We start from the raw sequence: 16,984 nt of genomic DNA, 5'->3' as shown, positions 1-16,984 counted from the left end.
GTAAGGTGTAACTATGGTTACGGGAAATACTGTGGCATTAATGGCTTTGAATCTGTGCCCTTGAGGTATTGAATTGAGCCTGCCTTTCTGAAAGGCCTAAACAAAAAAATATCAAAGTCTAAACAATATAAAAGTGCTTTGGCTGCTGTCGACGTGCAATGAGAAACAGAGAGGTACAGAGGAAAAGACATGCACTACACTAGCTCACTGCGGAGGAAGACGAAGGGGTGTGGTCAGATAACACACTTGATGTGTATTATAGCATCATCACAAGCTAACTGCGGCTCAAATACAACTGGATAACAAATGATGTTTTTAAATACCTAGAATAAAGGGACGCTGTAATGTTCGTGAGCGAATGAAACTAAAAATATCCATTTCAAAAGGCATCAATTCATTCATGAATAACCATTAGCGGCACTCTAAAGTCAACTGTCTGAATGTAAATGAGATGGCCCTTCTCTATTGAAGTGTGAGACACTACACACACACAATGGTCCTTTTTCTTTAATGAGTAACTCTGTGTCTATGAGCACACACACTTCAAAGCTCCATCTCTCAGTTGATCTTCTCGTCTGGGGTCAAATGTGTGTTTTGCAGTATTATGTCAAACAACAGTCATCAATGAAAACAGGAAATGCTCAATGACCTATTTAAATGACCCACAAACTCAAAAAGATAGGGGTCCATCCCCCGATCTTGCCCTCTGGGCTCCTCCAACAAGACCTTCCCCCTCCCCATTCCTTTCATCATGTCTTCCATCGCTCATTTTTTTTTAAAGACTCAGGCTCTCGAATGTGACAAGGGAGACTGGTATTTATGAAAAGTGTATGTGCGCAAATGCAGAGGACTATGGTGGGGAGAGATTTGATTGTACGATTTGTGGCAATAGTAAAATAGATATTTTATTGTGAATTGATATGCTCTGTTATGTGCTTCTAGCGCCAATATGAACACAAAAGTAAATTTTGGTTGAAAATCTTTATGCAGCTTTTTATAAAGTGGTTGGAAAGCTTACGTAGACTTGCAGATGTTTGCTTGCTTTTCATGTTTTCTTAAAGGTATAGTACAAACAAAAAAGAAATTTCTTTAATCATTGTATTATCCTCTCCTCACCTTGCAGTGTCTGTAGGCACTGGCCGGTTTTGATGTCCCAGATCTTGACTGTGGAGTCTGCGTTTCCCGAGACCAGGATATTATCTTTAAGCTCCATGCCGCTGGTGAGAGACTGATGACCTGTGAGCGTGTGAATGCAGTTTCCCGTCTCTACGTCCCACACCCGAATCGACGTGTCCAACGAACCGCTCACCACGTGGATGCCGTCGAACTATAGAAAGAGCAAGTTAAAAACACCATTGTTCAATAATAAATCAAGAATAAATGATGTCATAAACAGACTGTGGCTAAGAACCCAATGCAGCTATTTGGCTTATTCTCTGCTTCGAATAAAAGCCAAGAACAATTAGATAAAAGATGCATAGAGTATGCAGGGGATTTAAAGATCTTCACAATGAAATAAGATGCTGGAATAGCTTAATTCCATTAAATCCCTTTCAAATGTTTGATTTGACTTTTGTAATAATTTAAAAGCTCTTCAAATGAATGTTAAATGAACAAATGACGGTGAATGTGGTCAAGTACAATGATGTAAGACCCAACGAGTGGCAAACAAACTCTCATAAACCGGGTGTTAAAAGAGTATGCAGGGCATGACACATTAGATAAAGACACTTCAAGAATCATTGCATCAGCTTCAAGCAATCTGTGCATGTCAATGTGTGTGCTTACCTGTAGGGAGTAAACTCTATTGGTGTGACCCTGGAGTGTGTGTAGGCAGGTCTCGGTTTCAGGGTCCCATACTTTCACCATGAAGTCATAGGCCCCGCTGACCACCCTGCGGCCGTCATACTGAACGCAGCGCACAGCCGCTACGTGACCCATGAGAACGTGCAAACACTGACCCGTCTCAATGTCCCAAACCCGCAATGTGGCATCCCTAGAACCACTCACCACCCTGAAAGAAAAAAACATTCAAATTGAATACAGCAAACAATCTACTTAACTCCTTAAAGAGATAATCCAAGCGAAAATAGATCTAAAGAGTGTTTTGGACTATTATTTTACAGTGTATTGACAGAATTTACTATTGCTTTTAACTTCAACAGTATTTGCTTATGGTGTTGGATAAATCAAAGGTGGAGGAAAAAGACAGTTGGTTTATAAAACCAGACCCCTAGGACATAGGTTTGTCTTTTAGAAATTAAACAAAACATTTAAACGGGCTGGTGAAACAGAAACAAACCAACAAAACGACTGTTGTTGTCGTTGACTGAAGCTGAAAGCCTGAGGTCACTGCACAAATAAGCAATCATGCACAACACAAAGGGAAAATATGCACACAAATTGGCCCCCGAGCATTTGAAAACACTACAATATTGTTTGAAGAGCATTTGTGTCGCTTCACAATAGACCATAAAAAGGCAAAGCCCCAAGACTCGACTTTCTATACCCGAGTACTCGGAGGATCAGCTCCACATGGTTAATATGTTAATACATAAAGCTGAAACCAGACGGGAAATGTGCGATTTAACCAGCACGCAATATGTATGGAACACATTTACTGAATTGAATTTGAGTATTTATTATTATTTTTAAAACATCACTGTCAATTATTACAAATCTTGGATATCTATTGGTGCCTGAATTTCACCCCAGTAATATAACACAATAATTATTTATATTAAACAAGTTGTGTTAAAAATTAAATTAAAATGTAGATTTTAATAACTAGACGTAATGCTTCCATCAGAAGGGAAGGTGGTGGACGTTACCTTTTCTCATGCAAGTGCATGCAGCGCACTGTTGAGGTATGACCATACAGCGTGTGGATACATTCTCCCGTCTCTGCGTTCCAGACCTTCAGTGTTCGGTCTGTAGATCCGCTGATAATGATGTTGTCTCTCATCTGAGAGGACCAGACGCCACCCGTGTGGCCAACTAATGTCCGCAAACACTAGAAAAAAACAGACAGATTTAGATCTATGGGTAGAAACACAGTACGGATAATAACACTTGGTTATAAACACTGAAGGAGCGGCCAACAAAAAGCTTTCAAATGAATTACACAAAAAATGATGAGTCTGATCTATCACTTTAACCTGTGCTCATAAAAAAACAAACGCAATGCTTTACAGTCCATAGGAAGCAGGAAGCTGCATTCATGAAAAAGAAAACTGTGTATATCAGATGATATATATGATATCGATTGCCGTGATGGAAGAAACCACCCACTCTAATCCATGAGGCTAAGGACCATTTCCTCTAAATCTAATTAAACTGAATTCAATTTCATTTCAGAGGCAAATATGGAATCAAAGGTGCCTTTGGCCATTTCGTCGCATTATGGGCCGAGCGGAAAGCAGAAGGCGCGACCTCTGAACCGTGGCCGATAAAAGCAGGAGTGATAAACCCAGGAGATGCGAAAGAGAAGGTCCCGGGACCTTTAATTCATAACGCAGCTGCTCCTATTTCTGTCTACATCACGATCAACCTTAATGCATCATTAATCTTTAGAAGCGGTGGCCAACCTCCACCTTGTGCTTTCAAGCGGTTTAATGTGCATTTTCTTTGTTCCAGTGCTGTTTGTGGGACAGATGGAACAAAAGAGCAACTAATGAGGAAACCAAATCCAAGTTACAATCATTATAAACCAGTACTGTACAGGGGAAAATAAAGTGATGAAACCAAAGCAGAACACCTCTTTATAGGCAACTGGGGAATGAGCGCCGAAGCTTATTTCGTATGATCGTGTGATCAAAAAGCAACTCCAGTCACATTTGTAGTGTCCATAACACATCAATAAGAACAGGGAGGGGGTTAAATCATGCATTATTCAGCAAGAAGCACATCAATATTCATGAGGTGCTCTGCTTTATAATGTGTACGTGTTAGTCTGTTGATGGATCTTTCCCACGCAACGTTGAGGTGGTTTAAATAATGCCAAAAACAGCGGTCCGTGTTCTCGGGCGATTACAGCCTACTCAGACCGTGTCTGGGAGAGGACCTTTAAAACCAAATGGCTTAGGTGTCTGTTTATTAGTCAGTTGAATAACCGTAAAAGATCAAGTCTGTGGCACCCACAGGGCATTGAGCTTTGCATTCCGTTTGAGTGGCTGCTGGGAAACGTTTGAAGCCAAGGATAGGGTTTAAATCCATTCGAGTAACTCTCTTCAAATTCCATTCGGTTTACAGTCCACATCTAATCTTGGGAAAGAAGATACCGTGCAGATGGCGGCCAGGATGGAGAAGTGCCCGTTCGTGCCTACGATTCCTTCCAAAAACCAACAGGAGACCACATTTCGCCACCCTAGTTCTGTTGGTAATCCTGAATTTTGTGAAAGTGATTGCTCAATGGTTGGCACACATCTTGGAGTCTCAAGAGTCTTCCGATGGTGAGCAGACTGTTTGAAACAGCTGTTTTTGTTCTAACCCTCGGATTTCATACAAAAAAGGGTTCCCAACAGCACTGTTATTGACGCTTTTCATTATCAAACCACAAACTACAATGGTTTGCAGGGAACTACAGTTTGGAGAACATCTGTCACAGACAGACACAAAAACAAGATGTTGATCTCAAGATCAGTGAACAGGTAGAATGAGAGTGAAAAGGTCTTTATATTTACACGATTTGTAATCTTTAGATATTCAATAAGATTGTTGATCACTGCTGACACCTGAAAAAACAATCAAAGACTACAACACAATTAATTATCACAAGAGACGAAGCTTCAAGAGAGGCTGAGTGGGTAAACAGAAAGCTGTAAACACTCAACGAGAACAAAACTTTGCAATGATGTCACCACCCCATTACGCCACTGTTACCCAAATCTGGGAAATATGTTGCAATCAGGGTCAACAAAGAATAAAATGGCAAAGAACTAATGCTATAACTACAGTTACCATAAAATTATTTTTGTTAAGTCCACAGTGCTGCAAACATGCAAAGGTTAGCTGTTTTTGCACTGACCCAAGATCAGTTTTTTAAGTATACATTTCCCCTAACACCCAATGTTTAACATAGCATTATGAGCTAGATCAGCAAAGGTAATGTCCAGCTGGGTGTGTTTGTTGCTCTGATGTAGGAGTGGGCAGAAGGTTTGGGCAGGAGTGCTGCAGTCTGCATGTTAAGGAGTTGGTGGTCAGCCAAAGGTGCAGTCTGAGTCATGGCTAAAGAAAGGGAGGAGGAGAAAGACGCAGGAAATGAAAAGCAGAATAAAGCAGTGAATATTGGCGGTGAGGAGGGCAGAGAGCTTGAAAGAAACGCTGGCTTTAGAATGAGAGAAAAAAAGTGATGTAAGCAAAGAAAGAGAGAGACTTCTTAGATTCTCTCAGTAACCTTATGTCACATTTTCCGTCTCAACAAAAAGTGACCTCCAGCGTTAGACTTACTTCCGATAAATGGCTCAAAGGGACAGAAAATGTACCCCATTTCAATTTTCCAATAGTGCACTCTGTGCCATCTGTAAAAATGCTAAGGCATAAATCAGCTCTGCTCGTCTTAAACCTTCTGACACACTATAAAATTAAAACGGTCTCTATTAGATGAAATGAATGTGTTTGGCATCACTGCTAAACATTTTTAACCCTTCCCCACAGACGCTGCAACTAAACAGCGTTTCTTCAACTGCACAAAGGCAATGAATTATTAATGAGGGAAGTGCTGAGGGAGTTTATAATTGTTTGTCTGGTGCCATACAACTCACTGTAACATTCTACCAACAGCATCGCTTTACACAGTATACCCGTATAACCACAATTCAGAATTAAAGCCATTTTTGAGTTTTCTCAACCTTCTGTTGACTCCAAAACCATTCGCTACGCTCAGTTCTGCAGAGGTGAAAGGAGCCGTGTTTAAATCCGGTCAACACATCTCAAAAAAGACAGATTAAAAATGTTGCAGTCGTGATATGATGAAAATAGTGCCTAGTGTCTCTATATCAGGCATATTCCACAGGCATTTTGAAGCTGGGAGATGACATGCAGCATGCAGACCTCCACTGCTTCAGAGCGCGGGCGAGGGTCTCTGAAGTTCGAGGACAAATCTCTTCCGATTCACAGAGAGAACAGGACGAGTCTGACAGCTCTCAGCCAGACAGAGAAGAGGAAAGGACGAATTTATACAACAAGTGCCACACATAATCTGAAAGGCGGTGGTTTGTTTGTGCCATGGATGAATGTGGTGTGAATGAAAAAACAGGAAAACAAAGAAAACCCTCCAATTCATATCTTGATTCTAATTCCAAAACAACTTCTCTTTACTCATGTTTCTGCCACATTGCATCCCTCATCGCATCCTTGTTATCGTGCTGTACACATCCTCAAGCGTGGCAGACATTCAAATGAGCGGGATGCTGTGTTACAGCCTAATCTTCACTCGAAATCACTTTCCCATTACACACAGTATGAGGCCCATTCATTTACTATGGAGGGGGGCCAGTAATGGCATTATTGCGCCTTAGTTTTGGTGAATGCGGGCTGTAAACAACTCTCAGATCTTAGATCCATTTTCATATCAGATGTTTCTGTGAATAACTTATTAAAGCAAACCACAAGCGAGTTATGGAGCGAACAGCACTTGGCCTTAACTAAACCGGTGTTTTCATTATATAAACGTTTTTTTCCCATCCTATGTCGTTCTTCTCCAAAAACCAAAGCAGAAGTCCAGTGTAAGGGTGTTTTGTGAGAACGGTGCACTTGTGCGCGCTGGAATTCCAGCTATTTTCTCACAATGACATTCTTTGGTGGCCTTTATTTAAAAGGCTCTGACTAACCCAGAGCAAAACAAAAAGAATAGAGCAAAAGTTGAACAATGAGGCCTTAACCACCACGCAAAAAGAATGCACTCGCTTTCATGCTTGAGCCAAAATGGAGGTCAAGCTAAAATATCAATTTGTGTGTGTGGGGGTGGGGGGTTGTCATGTAAAAATTCCAAACCCATGACCCACAGGAGCCTATTTGTGTACTAGATGTTATCGATTTTAACCTGCATTTGATTTGGTCTCAGAGGGCGAACATGTGCCTGTGAGCAGCTCCAGGGATTTACAACACTTAAATTGTGAACTGAAGTGTATCAAGACGATAAAGAAAAGAGAGCCAAGGACAGAAAGATGTAGAAGAGAATCGCTGTGTCTGAAATCGCATACTTCCATACCGTATAGTTGGCAAAAATGCGTACATGAGTCATGCAAAGTATGTCCGAAGCCTCAGTATGCAATAAATAGTAGGCGAGAAATACCCGTATTGTCTACTACTTCCGCCGTGATTCGTGAGTGCGGATCGGATGGAAACTTCTCTATCCCAGGATGCCAGGTGAGCTGAGAAACGGTCAAATTTAAAAAGTATATCAAGTAAATATAGCATGGTGGAGGCAGTATGACCCAAATGTACTCCCTTTCTTACTATATAGAACGTAGTGTTTTAACGGCCGATAGGTAGGTACTTATTCAAATTCAGTAAGTACCGTCACAGTATGCGATTTCGGACTCCGCAAATGAGAACGAGAGTGAACCAGACAGTAAACATGGATTCAAATTGGAAGGCATACACTGTTGAAATAACTTAAAGTGCATCTGTGGCAGTGAAAATTGAATTCTTGATGTTACCAGATGTTCATAAAGAAAACATGTCAAAAACATGTGAGGACTGCATAGGGAATGTTATTAATGTGCGCCGGGAGTTTATAACTCGCAGATGGGTGAATTAAAAAACGAAAAGAGAAGAGAGGAAAAAGTACAGTAGAAGAAAAGCAGTCGCACTAAATAATCCTTTTGTCTCATTCCTCACTGTTCCGGTTTTCCTGACAGGCGCTTCAAAGAACACGGCATTTCCTGTTTAATTGGCCACAGCCAGTGCTGAGGGACTTTCTGGAGCATTTCATCAGACTCAAGACACTATTCATCCAACAATATTCTTAACAGTTATATATAAAAGGTGTAACATCTACTTATAACACCATACCTTTCAAGACTTCTTATGCATTTACGTATTTTTGTGAAAGTATTGATTAATGCATATCGGACTGGGCTCGAACAATAAACTGACTTTTCATTTGCAAAAAAACGATGACTCCGTTTTAAAAATCTTAAATTTTTTATTATGTTGTCATGTTTTTATTGTGTTTGTGTTAGTTAATTGTATTCTTTTGAGTTATTATTACTTAATCAGAACAACCAGCTGGAGTTTGATGACACTAGAAATGCCCAATAAAAAACATGATTTTAGATTTTTTTTAAATGAACTTCATTTTATAACGGTTTTTATACTTATTTTTGTTTTACTATTTTATTAGTCCTTTGTTTTATATTTGTATATATTTAAGTTTTTTCATATTTGCTAAGAAGTTGCGTAACAGACCGGATAATACGGTTAGCCAGTCATTCCACAACAACCCTTCGTGTTGGGACTTGAATAGTTACTTTTCCACTAAAGACTATCTTTACATTATCCCTTAAAAAAAAACACAGACAAACGTTCATATGCGTACAGCCTATGTTTACATGGTAAAAATGTGCCCACTATTTGATTGGACAAAAGACAGAAAATAAACACAGAGCTTTATCTCAAAGAACTTGGACATATTTAGGGGTAACAGATTCTCATCCCAGCTTTACAAGCATTTTCAATCTGGTCCATCTTTTTAACGGCTCTTCAAAAAGCAATGCATGATGGGAACAGAAAGGCAGCCTGCCATATATGCGACTATGACCCTAATCATGGTGCATCTGCCATCTGCTACGATGATGCCTCTCATCAGACGGCATGTTGATGCTGCACCAATCACACTTCTACTGTGATGGCTCTCATCAGACAGCATGTTGATTCCCCACCAATCACGTTTTCTGCTGCGATTGGCTCTCGTCCTATCAATGCACGCTAAATTTGATTACGGATTCTCGACAGCTGATGACCTTGGGAATGATTTGCGATGCTTCCTCTGTTGCGATCAGACTTGTAAGGAAGAGTCAAGGAAAACTCCAACATGTTTGTATCTCTTATAAGAGTGTGCACAGAAAACCGGATTAAAATGGAGGGTCAGGAGCTGCATGTTGATTGAAACTCGCCATTTTACAACTGCCGTGAACCCCGCAGCACAAGGACTGTGTCACAGCATCAGCTAGCGCAATGAATTCTCAAAGTGTAAGAACAGGGGAATGGCAGGGAATGAATAGAGAGGGGGAGAGCGAGACATGGCAGGATTTTTGCAGCTAGTGCTCAATGATCATCCCTGCGTTCAGCTGAACATGACGGTTGAATAAATGATGTGAATAAATGATGAAGGCGGTCATGTGCATGTTTTCTGGGTGAATTGAGAAGGGTGTAAGTGCTTCTGCAGGCCCGCTGAGAGCTGCACGATCATGTTCAATGAAAACAAGGCTCCCGTGAGAGAGTTTGCGAGAAGATGGAGATCATGAATGGAGAGAAGAGACGGACTCATAGTCATGTACCCTTATAAATGCCTCTCATGAATACTGGACCCCGATTGGTCAAAATTATTAAATCTTTTGTTTTGACTGTTTTACACTGGGCTACCTCACATATTCAATCTCTTTTTTCTTTCATAATACAATGTGTATATTATTTCATTTATATAACATAATAATGTACCATAATAAATGATTATATTACACATTAAACAATCATTACGTAATTTTTATAAGTACTAATAATGTATAATTTCTGTACTAAGTAATGAGGTACATTAACCTTGTCATCACTGCAAATAAACTTTTTATATATAAAATAAACAACCTGACTGCACAACCTTAAAAAAACACTACAATAAAAGGGACATCCCATAAACATTTAAAAGCACTACGAGCAGTAAAGCCATTAAACGCTTGGAAAATAATTACATGGACTCACTTAATGATCTACATCAGCGCTGAACAATAATGTCAAAAATAAAAAGACACTCACCTTGCCAGTGACAGCAGACCACACCTTGAGCGTGTTGTCATCAGAGCCGCTCACTATGCGGTTTCCACAAAACTGCAGACAGGTGATGACATGGTCATCATGGCCTTTCAACACCTACAAATAGACGAAAACCACAGGAGAGAAAAACAGAATTAATGGAAAAACAATGACTTTGTATTATTTTGTCGTACAGCTCTGCTGTTGTGCGAGAATGACGCAAAACTGCTGATGTGGCAAATGACACAGCAGCTTTCAAAACCCCGGCAGGGAGATGAGCAGGAACTGAGGTGCATGGTCACCATGGTAACAAAGCAGCCAGTTTATCATAAACAACAGCTTCTGATGCAGAACAAATGAGACGGTTGTCGCATTTATGTTCCATACAGTAGAGTGATTGGGAATTGTTGGGAGGGGGGAATAGTTGATAAGCGTTGCAGGCCAGACTCCGACCAGTTATACACCTGAATGCCACAGGTATCTATCGTGCAACAGTAGAGGATTTTTATAGGCAGGGGTACAAGTATTTCCACACAATATTCATTTTAGGGCTGAGGCCGAGGTGACACGCTGATATATATCTCTTAAAGGAAATCTAAACTAGATTCGCCAGACTTCAAGAGTGGAAAAATTGGGTTAGCAGGCATATCTTGCTAAGTGCATTTAAGATCTTATATTACGTCAGGCAGTCATAAAGAACTAAAAAAGATGAATGTAGGCATAAGTCGCTAGAAATAAAACATGGACCGTTTAATGCAATACAGTGGGGTTGGAAGGAGCACAAGAAAGGAAGGAAATATCTACCTTGGGTGATTTGAGGTCCCCTCTTCTCCAGTTGGTGTCTATTCTGTGTTGTCTAATGTAGGCACTCTTCCAGGGACTGTGTGTGAACCCCGGCTTGATAACTTTCCTTCTCTTTATGTGCAAAGGCTCATCAATACCTGAAAACCGACAGGATGACAGTTTAGAAAAGCTTGTAAAGTGCCACTAGGTACACCCATGGTACTATGTAACCATTACAATATTAGAAGTATCCTGGAGTAGTGCACAGAGTATTCACAAAATACTACTGTAATTCTGTACCATAGTACCTATAAGAGGTAGGCCACACTAATGATTCAGCACATATCAGTATTGGCTGGATTTTCCACATGACGACAACACTAATTCAGTAGAAATTGAGATGTGAAGGGAGTGGAGAGCTGTGAAATCACCTTCTTCCTTGCACTTCTCCCTCCAGAGCAGGTTGTCTTCTGCTAGAATGCGCCAGTAACGGCACGTCTGAGCTGCCTGAAGCAGATCCTTTGGCTCCAGAAACGACAGCACGTGTAAGGCCAACTAGAAGACAAGACACAAAAAGTGTGAGGAGATAGAAAGTCTCAATTAGACAACACCTTCTCAGTCTAAACATATTTTTTTCCCATGGAATCTTCTTCGTGTTGGTTTAGATGATAAAATAATCTCAAAAAGGATCTGTCTGCCTAGGTCAGCAGTTTTATGCCCGTTTTAGATGCAAAAGGCACCAGTCCAAACTATTACCCAGAGTCAACAGCATGAGGTCTGGAAGAAGTCAGAAATAGTAAAAAGGTTCCCGAGTAATTTAGTGTAAATTACTGTTAGGTTGTCAATAATGATGCGGAAAAATGTCAACTTTCAAATATTTGTTTTCCAAAATTGGAAAGAAATAGTTTTATAGTATAAGTGGGGCCATATTTATCACTTCGATAGATATTTTTTGAGAAACAAAACTGTAGTATTTACTATATTGTACTGCACTAAAAATGAAACATAAAAAACTGTCTCTATGTTCTAATGAAATTCTTGCAGTGATTAAATGAACTGAACAATTAAAAATGCTTACAACAAACTTTTTGTTGCGTCAATCTATTAATATGCAACAAGATGTTTTTTGCTAAACCATAAGACACTTTGGGACCAAAACAACTGCTTTCCTTTAAGGGAAATAGTTCAATTGTACTCTCTTAATATGACTGAGGTCTTCACTTTTTTGTATGAGATGACATACAGGAAGTACAGAATGAGAATTCTTAGATTGTTCTGTTCTCTCATTTTTAGAGTCGCTGTCCCTTTTTGAAGACCAAAGTGCAGACAGAGCATGTCCAAACAGTTCCAGGATTCTTTCTGCAATCTATCATAATGGTTGTCACTGAAAACAGGGTGTATACCGCAGTCTCAACTTGGATAGGGTGTACAACAGCCTGAAGGAGCTGTATTTACACACATACTCTATTTCTATCAGGCACACAGACACGCCCAGAAATTAACGGCACTGCAAGGAAAACAACCTGGTGAAGGGGAGCGGGACATGACGGACGACAAGATAACAGGTGATGGAGAACAAGAAGGTAAGGTTAAAACAGTGACATGAAAAGAGAATGAAATGGATGAAAAGTGAGAGAGATTTCCTTTCAAATAGATGCGGAGATAATTGTAACATCTCAACAAAGTGGGAGAGGACAGCCAGTACTTTCTCCTCAAATTGGAGCCACAAAACTGCAGTGTGTTCATATTAAAGAAAAGAAAAAGTATAAAATTGGGCTTTAGTGAACGGAAAGAAGAGAGACGGAGGAATTTTGTTTAATTTAGTTACATTTTGTTTAGTTTCTGGCAAGGTTAACGTGTCAATAGATACTAGTTAAATATGTTTAATGCATATCTCAGCTGCATAGTGCTTCTTTTTCAACGCATTAAAAAAAAAGCTTAATGTATTGTTTAAACTTACACAGCTGAGCATCTGAGAGGATCAAAAGCTAAAACGGATTTTCTTTTTATTTAAGTTAACTTCAGTCAAAAACTTGTAATTTTCCAAACTGTTTTTTATTTTTAATTCACTTATGAAATGTTCTCTTAGTCTTAACAATGTTTTGTAAATCTGATTACCAGTAATATAACCAGTTTGTTTTATTTTAGGGTTGCATTTACCTCTCTTGGCAGCAGTGAGATGAAGTCTCTCTGAAACTGTGGTTCGATCACCTGCATCATGTGTTTGACCTGTGTGGGCTCACAGCTGTCAATCAACTCATCCAGCGCAAGCAGCTTCTCCGGTCCACTCCAGCTCTGTAACAAAACATCAGCTCATTTAGACCAAGCACATCTAAATCAGGTGTCCAACCAAGATCCTTGGGTGAATCAATTGACACAGCTTGACAACTCATACAGAGTATTGACATTGATACGCTTTCATTAGGAGACTCCATTAGACACGGTAATGGTTTTCATTTGCTATACAGCAGTTAGGTCCCTGAAATGCAGACTTCTGGCATGAACGTAACCATGAAGCTTCTCGAGAATCAGCTGGAACAGACTCCATGTCTTGGGGCAGTTGGAAGCTTCCCAGGGTTCACTTTCTCCTTATTAAGCAGCGGTTAGGCCTGATTCGCCTGAATAAAATGTTTCACTGATCTTATAGTGCTGCATCAGAGAGATTGTGCCAAAGTCATTCCGCTCTACAGGCGCATCAAATGAGCGGGGGGAAATTGCTCAGGGATGTTTATAGAGAGATATACAGCAACTATGGAGAGGTGAAACACAACTTTGCTGAAAACTCACTGATGCTGTTATAGGCTAGTGTGTATGTGTTTATGCATACAAGGTTTAACATCTTAAAACAAGTAAAAGCAATTAAATTGTTTGATCCTGAAAAACAGTAAAGCATACTCCAACATATGGATTATGAAATTCAGAATATGACAGGATTATTTATATGGGAAATGCACCCCTAAAATAAATAAATAGTAACTTGTGTTTTATAATAATCTAGTAATTAAAGTTGTAACTCAAATCTATAACCATCACTTCACTCAGCCCGATGTGTACAGAACAGGGTTGCGATTGAACCACTTCAAAGTTTCAATTCTGTACATCGGCATGCATTGAAACTGCCCCTGAGATATATCAACGTCACGTTTAATGCGAATCACGCAAGCATTGCTCAAGTAGCTTTTGAGATGTATAGAGATCTCAGAGATAAATGGTGTAATTTTTCCTCCACAATACAAGCCCTATGATAACTTAAGAGTGATAAAAGAAATGATCAAGCACTGACTAAACAGACAAGCAAATCCCTTGTGCACAACGGCACAGGCAGATCAACAGAAAAGTGTTATACACTATAATGATTTTTTTACGAGATGAATCCTGACATGTAGCCTTATTATGGGATTTCTTGAGTAAACGGACATCTAGATTGCCTTTAAATATGACTTAGGAAAAGAAAAAACATGTCTTGGGCTGAACTTTCAGCATTAGGCGAAATCTTCAACATCCCTCTGTAAACACAGGTATCTGCAATTTCATCAGCTTTGGTAAGCCTAAGGACTGATCAGACCTGTAGTTATCAGCAAACCAGAGCAAACAGTGATGGGGCAGAGCCTCAGATTTCTGTTGTTGTAGGACTACAGAAGTGAGAAAAATTATAATACTGTAGGTGCAAACTCATAACAGCATAATAGTTTTATGTCTTTAAATGGCTTGTTCCAATCCCGTGTTTAACCAGGACTGAGTATCAGGGTTGCAAGACTACACAGGTCTACACAAATAGCGCAAGTTCCCCTGGTTCATTCTTGGCACGTCTTGTGTCAAGCTGAAGCAGATTTGCATGAACTCACCTGAAAGGTGCGGAGCCACTCCTGCAGGCCAGAGGGGGGCTGGATGGACGTGATACGCCGTCTCGGCTGACCCTGCCCATTGGCTTCTCGTAAAGCCCCAAACGTTGTGGGCGTGGCTGGGTATGGCAGTCCTGTAGGGCTGTTCGGTGAGGGGGAAGGGGAGAGCTACAAATTAGAGTATAACAAACAAAACAATGTACACTCAATGAATGATGAAATACACACTAAAGGATAGGGGGTGCATTTACTTTATAGACCGTTTCATCGCACCCACATGCCGGGACTGCACACAACTTCCAGTCTGTGTTTGGCTAGTGTCTAATAATATAACTATTTATTAATTGTTAATATGAATTTATATCATTATTTTATTGCATAATAATTGAACTAAATAAAAGATTTGATGAATTTTGTTGTATGTTCATTTTATTAAATAAACAATTTGTTGTATGGGTCCTGTAGTTTGGTCACGACTCGCGTTTAAAGAAACTGTATGGTCAATTGAGCGGTTGAGCTTCATAAGTAACAGTTCTTCTCGGTTTCTTTTGCTTGTTATCAGTTATAATTTACAGGCACTCTATTGTTAGTGAATGTGTACCGGACGTTAAGGGCAGTCCACGAATGCGCGCGTGTGCAGTACAATAAAAAGTTCAAAGCTACATTTTCTAAGCAAAATAGCTCGCTGAATGTACTGCGAGAAACTATGAGAATCTGGGGCTTCATTTCGGAAACAACAGTGGACTACTAAACTCGTGTCAAATGAGCAGAACGGTCCACTCAAGCTGCTGTTCTGGCCCAACATTACACAATGTATCCATTTCCCTCAGTCTCAGACCTCAATACATCAGTCTCCTAATAATGAAATGTCTCAGAGAATGTATTTATTACCAATATATTGAACCATCTGTTTATGTTTTCCTATTCCCCTGATGAAAGAGTTCAGAAATCTGAAGAATATCAATTTATACATGAGTTTTCTATTTAAGATGAAGATTTTATTTAAGATTCTCTTTAAGATTCTATTTAAGATGCATTATGCATTATAAAAATGACACGTTTTTGAGAGACAACACACGCTATAGGATTTCTGTGAATTAAATGCCTGAACCAACACCAAAAAATTAAAAAGATATGTCTCTTCATACAACAAACCATTTTCATGTTTATGTGAACATTTATAAAAAAATATAGACCGTTATGGGTGTGTCAATTCTGAAAGCATGTCTTACTTGACTATAAAAACCATGCACATAGGTATTTAAACCACCAAACATTGATATATGAGCTATCAGTATGTGGAAATTATTTCATGGTATGTTTGACCTTTGCATGGTATTGCCCTGGGGAACTATAAAGAGGTGGAGAGAAAAAGAGTTGGGGAGGGACAAAGAATGACTAGAGAAACTCTTCACATGTCAGCAGACCTTCCTGCTTGTCTCTGGGGTCCTGCATAAAGATTCAGGCGATTCAGCAGTCTTTTCTTGCATACTACACATAGTTTCTCCGGTGCAAAAGACGTATGGGTGAGAGAGAAATGTAGAGCGAGAGGAAGCGCAGGAGTGCATGTTTAGAGGTCTGTTTTATAACAGATCCATATTTAATGGGATTTGAGCCTGAGAAGATCCAAAGGCTTCAATTACCCAGAGCGCACTGCTGCCTCATTTGCAGTTTGCTGTTCTGGTATGAACCACAACAACTCTAGCTAGAAGCCTGAGTCCAAAGAGCTTCTAGTATAGAAAAAATAATAAATACTTCCTGACTATTATTCTGTCAATCAATTAGTTGAAGGAACATACTTTACGTGATTAACCTGTTTCTGTCTATTAAGTGGTCACTACAGTTTAATGTAGGACAACAACTCAACCACTAGTTTTTTTAGTTAAACCGTGTGTCACACCGCGCCCCATCCAGTGTGGACAAAACTAGAAATTTTAATGGGTTCTACTGCGTTTCTAATGTCTAATGTCTAATGTCTTTTGGACACTGAGTAACAGCAGGAGTTTTACCTTGGACAGGGTTTTTTTCCTGAAGGGAAAGATCGAACCTCGGGTCCATGGTCCAACTTTCTCTTCATCTGCAACAGAAAGAGGGATGATAGTTAGTTTGGGCATGTAGAGTACAGAACAGGCAAACAGACAAACATGTAAAATTACAATGCGACAGCATCACTTAAAGTCTATAATGACAGTGTAAACCACAAGCCAAGCAGCTATATATGCTATTTATTCTATAATGAGAGTGTGGGTGTCTAAGGAACATTTCCAGAACAGTCCTCAACCTGTTCACAACTACACAGACACCACATCAGACCATCAACGGACAGATCTGCGCTCACGCTAAGAAGCTGTGTGTGAAAGAGGGATATTGTGCTAGTTTAGCACATG

General features: G+C 39.8%; 1 protein-coding gene across 2 annotated transcripts in view; it reads right to left on the bottom strand.

The window, feature by feature from the left end:
- The window catches only part of fbxw7 (F-box and WD repeat domain containing 7), a 120,570-nt gene that overhangs the window by 2,374 nt on the left and 101,212 nt on the right, over positions 1-16,984 (bottom strand). For both annotated transcript variants that reach the window (XM_056729535.1, XM_056729526.1), the window contains 9 exons: positions 16,607-16,674; positions 14,601-14,739; positions 12,916-13,050; positions 11,187-11,310; positions 10,777-10,913; positions 9,976-10,089; positions 2,832-3,013; positions 1,789-2,014; positions 1,117-1,327 (listed from right to left, as the gene is read on the bottom strand). In XM_056729535.1, coding sequence (XP_056585513.1) covers positions 1,117-1,327; positions 1,789-2,014; positions 2,832-3,013; positions 9,976-10,089; positions 10,777-10,913; positions 11,187-11,310; positions 12,916-13,050; positions 14,601-14,739; positions 16,607-16,674 — 1,336 coding nt within the window. The remainder of the gene's footprint in view (positions 1-1,116; positions 1,328-1,788; positions 2,015-2,831; positions 3,014-9,975; positions 10,090-10,776; positions 10,914-11,186; positions 11,311-12,915; positions 13,051-14,600; positions 14,740-16,606; positions 16,675-16,984) is intronic.

Source organism: Triplophysa dalaica, chromosome 2 (assembly GCF_015846415.1).
Source record: "Triplophysa dalaica isolate WHDGS20190420 chromosome 2, ASM1584641v1, whole genome shotgun sequence".
Classification (NCBI taxonomy): Eukaryota; Metazoa; Chordata; class Actinopteri; order Cypriniformes; family Nemacheilidae; genus Triplophysa; species Triplophysa dalaica.
The sequence above is the reverse complement of the archived record's forward strand: the minus strand, read 5'-3'. Positions and strand labels throughout refer to the sequence as shown.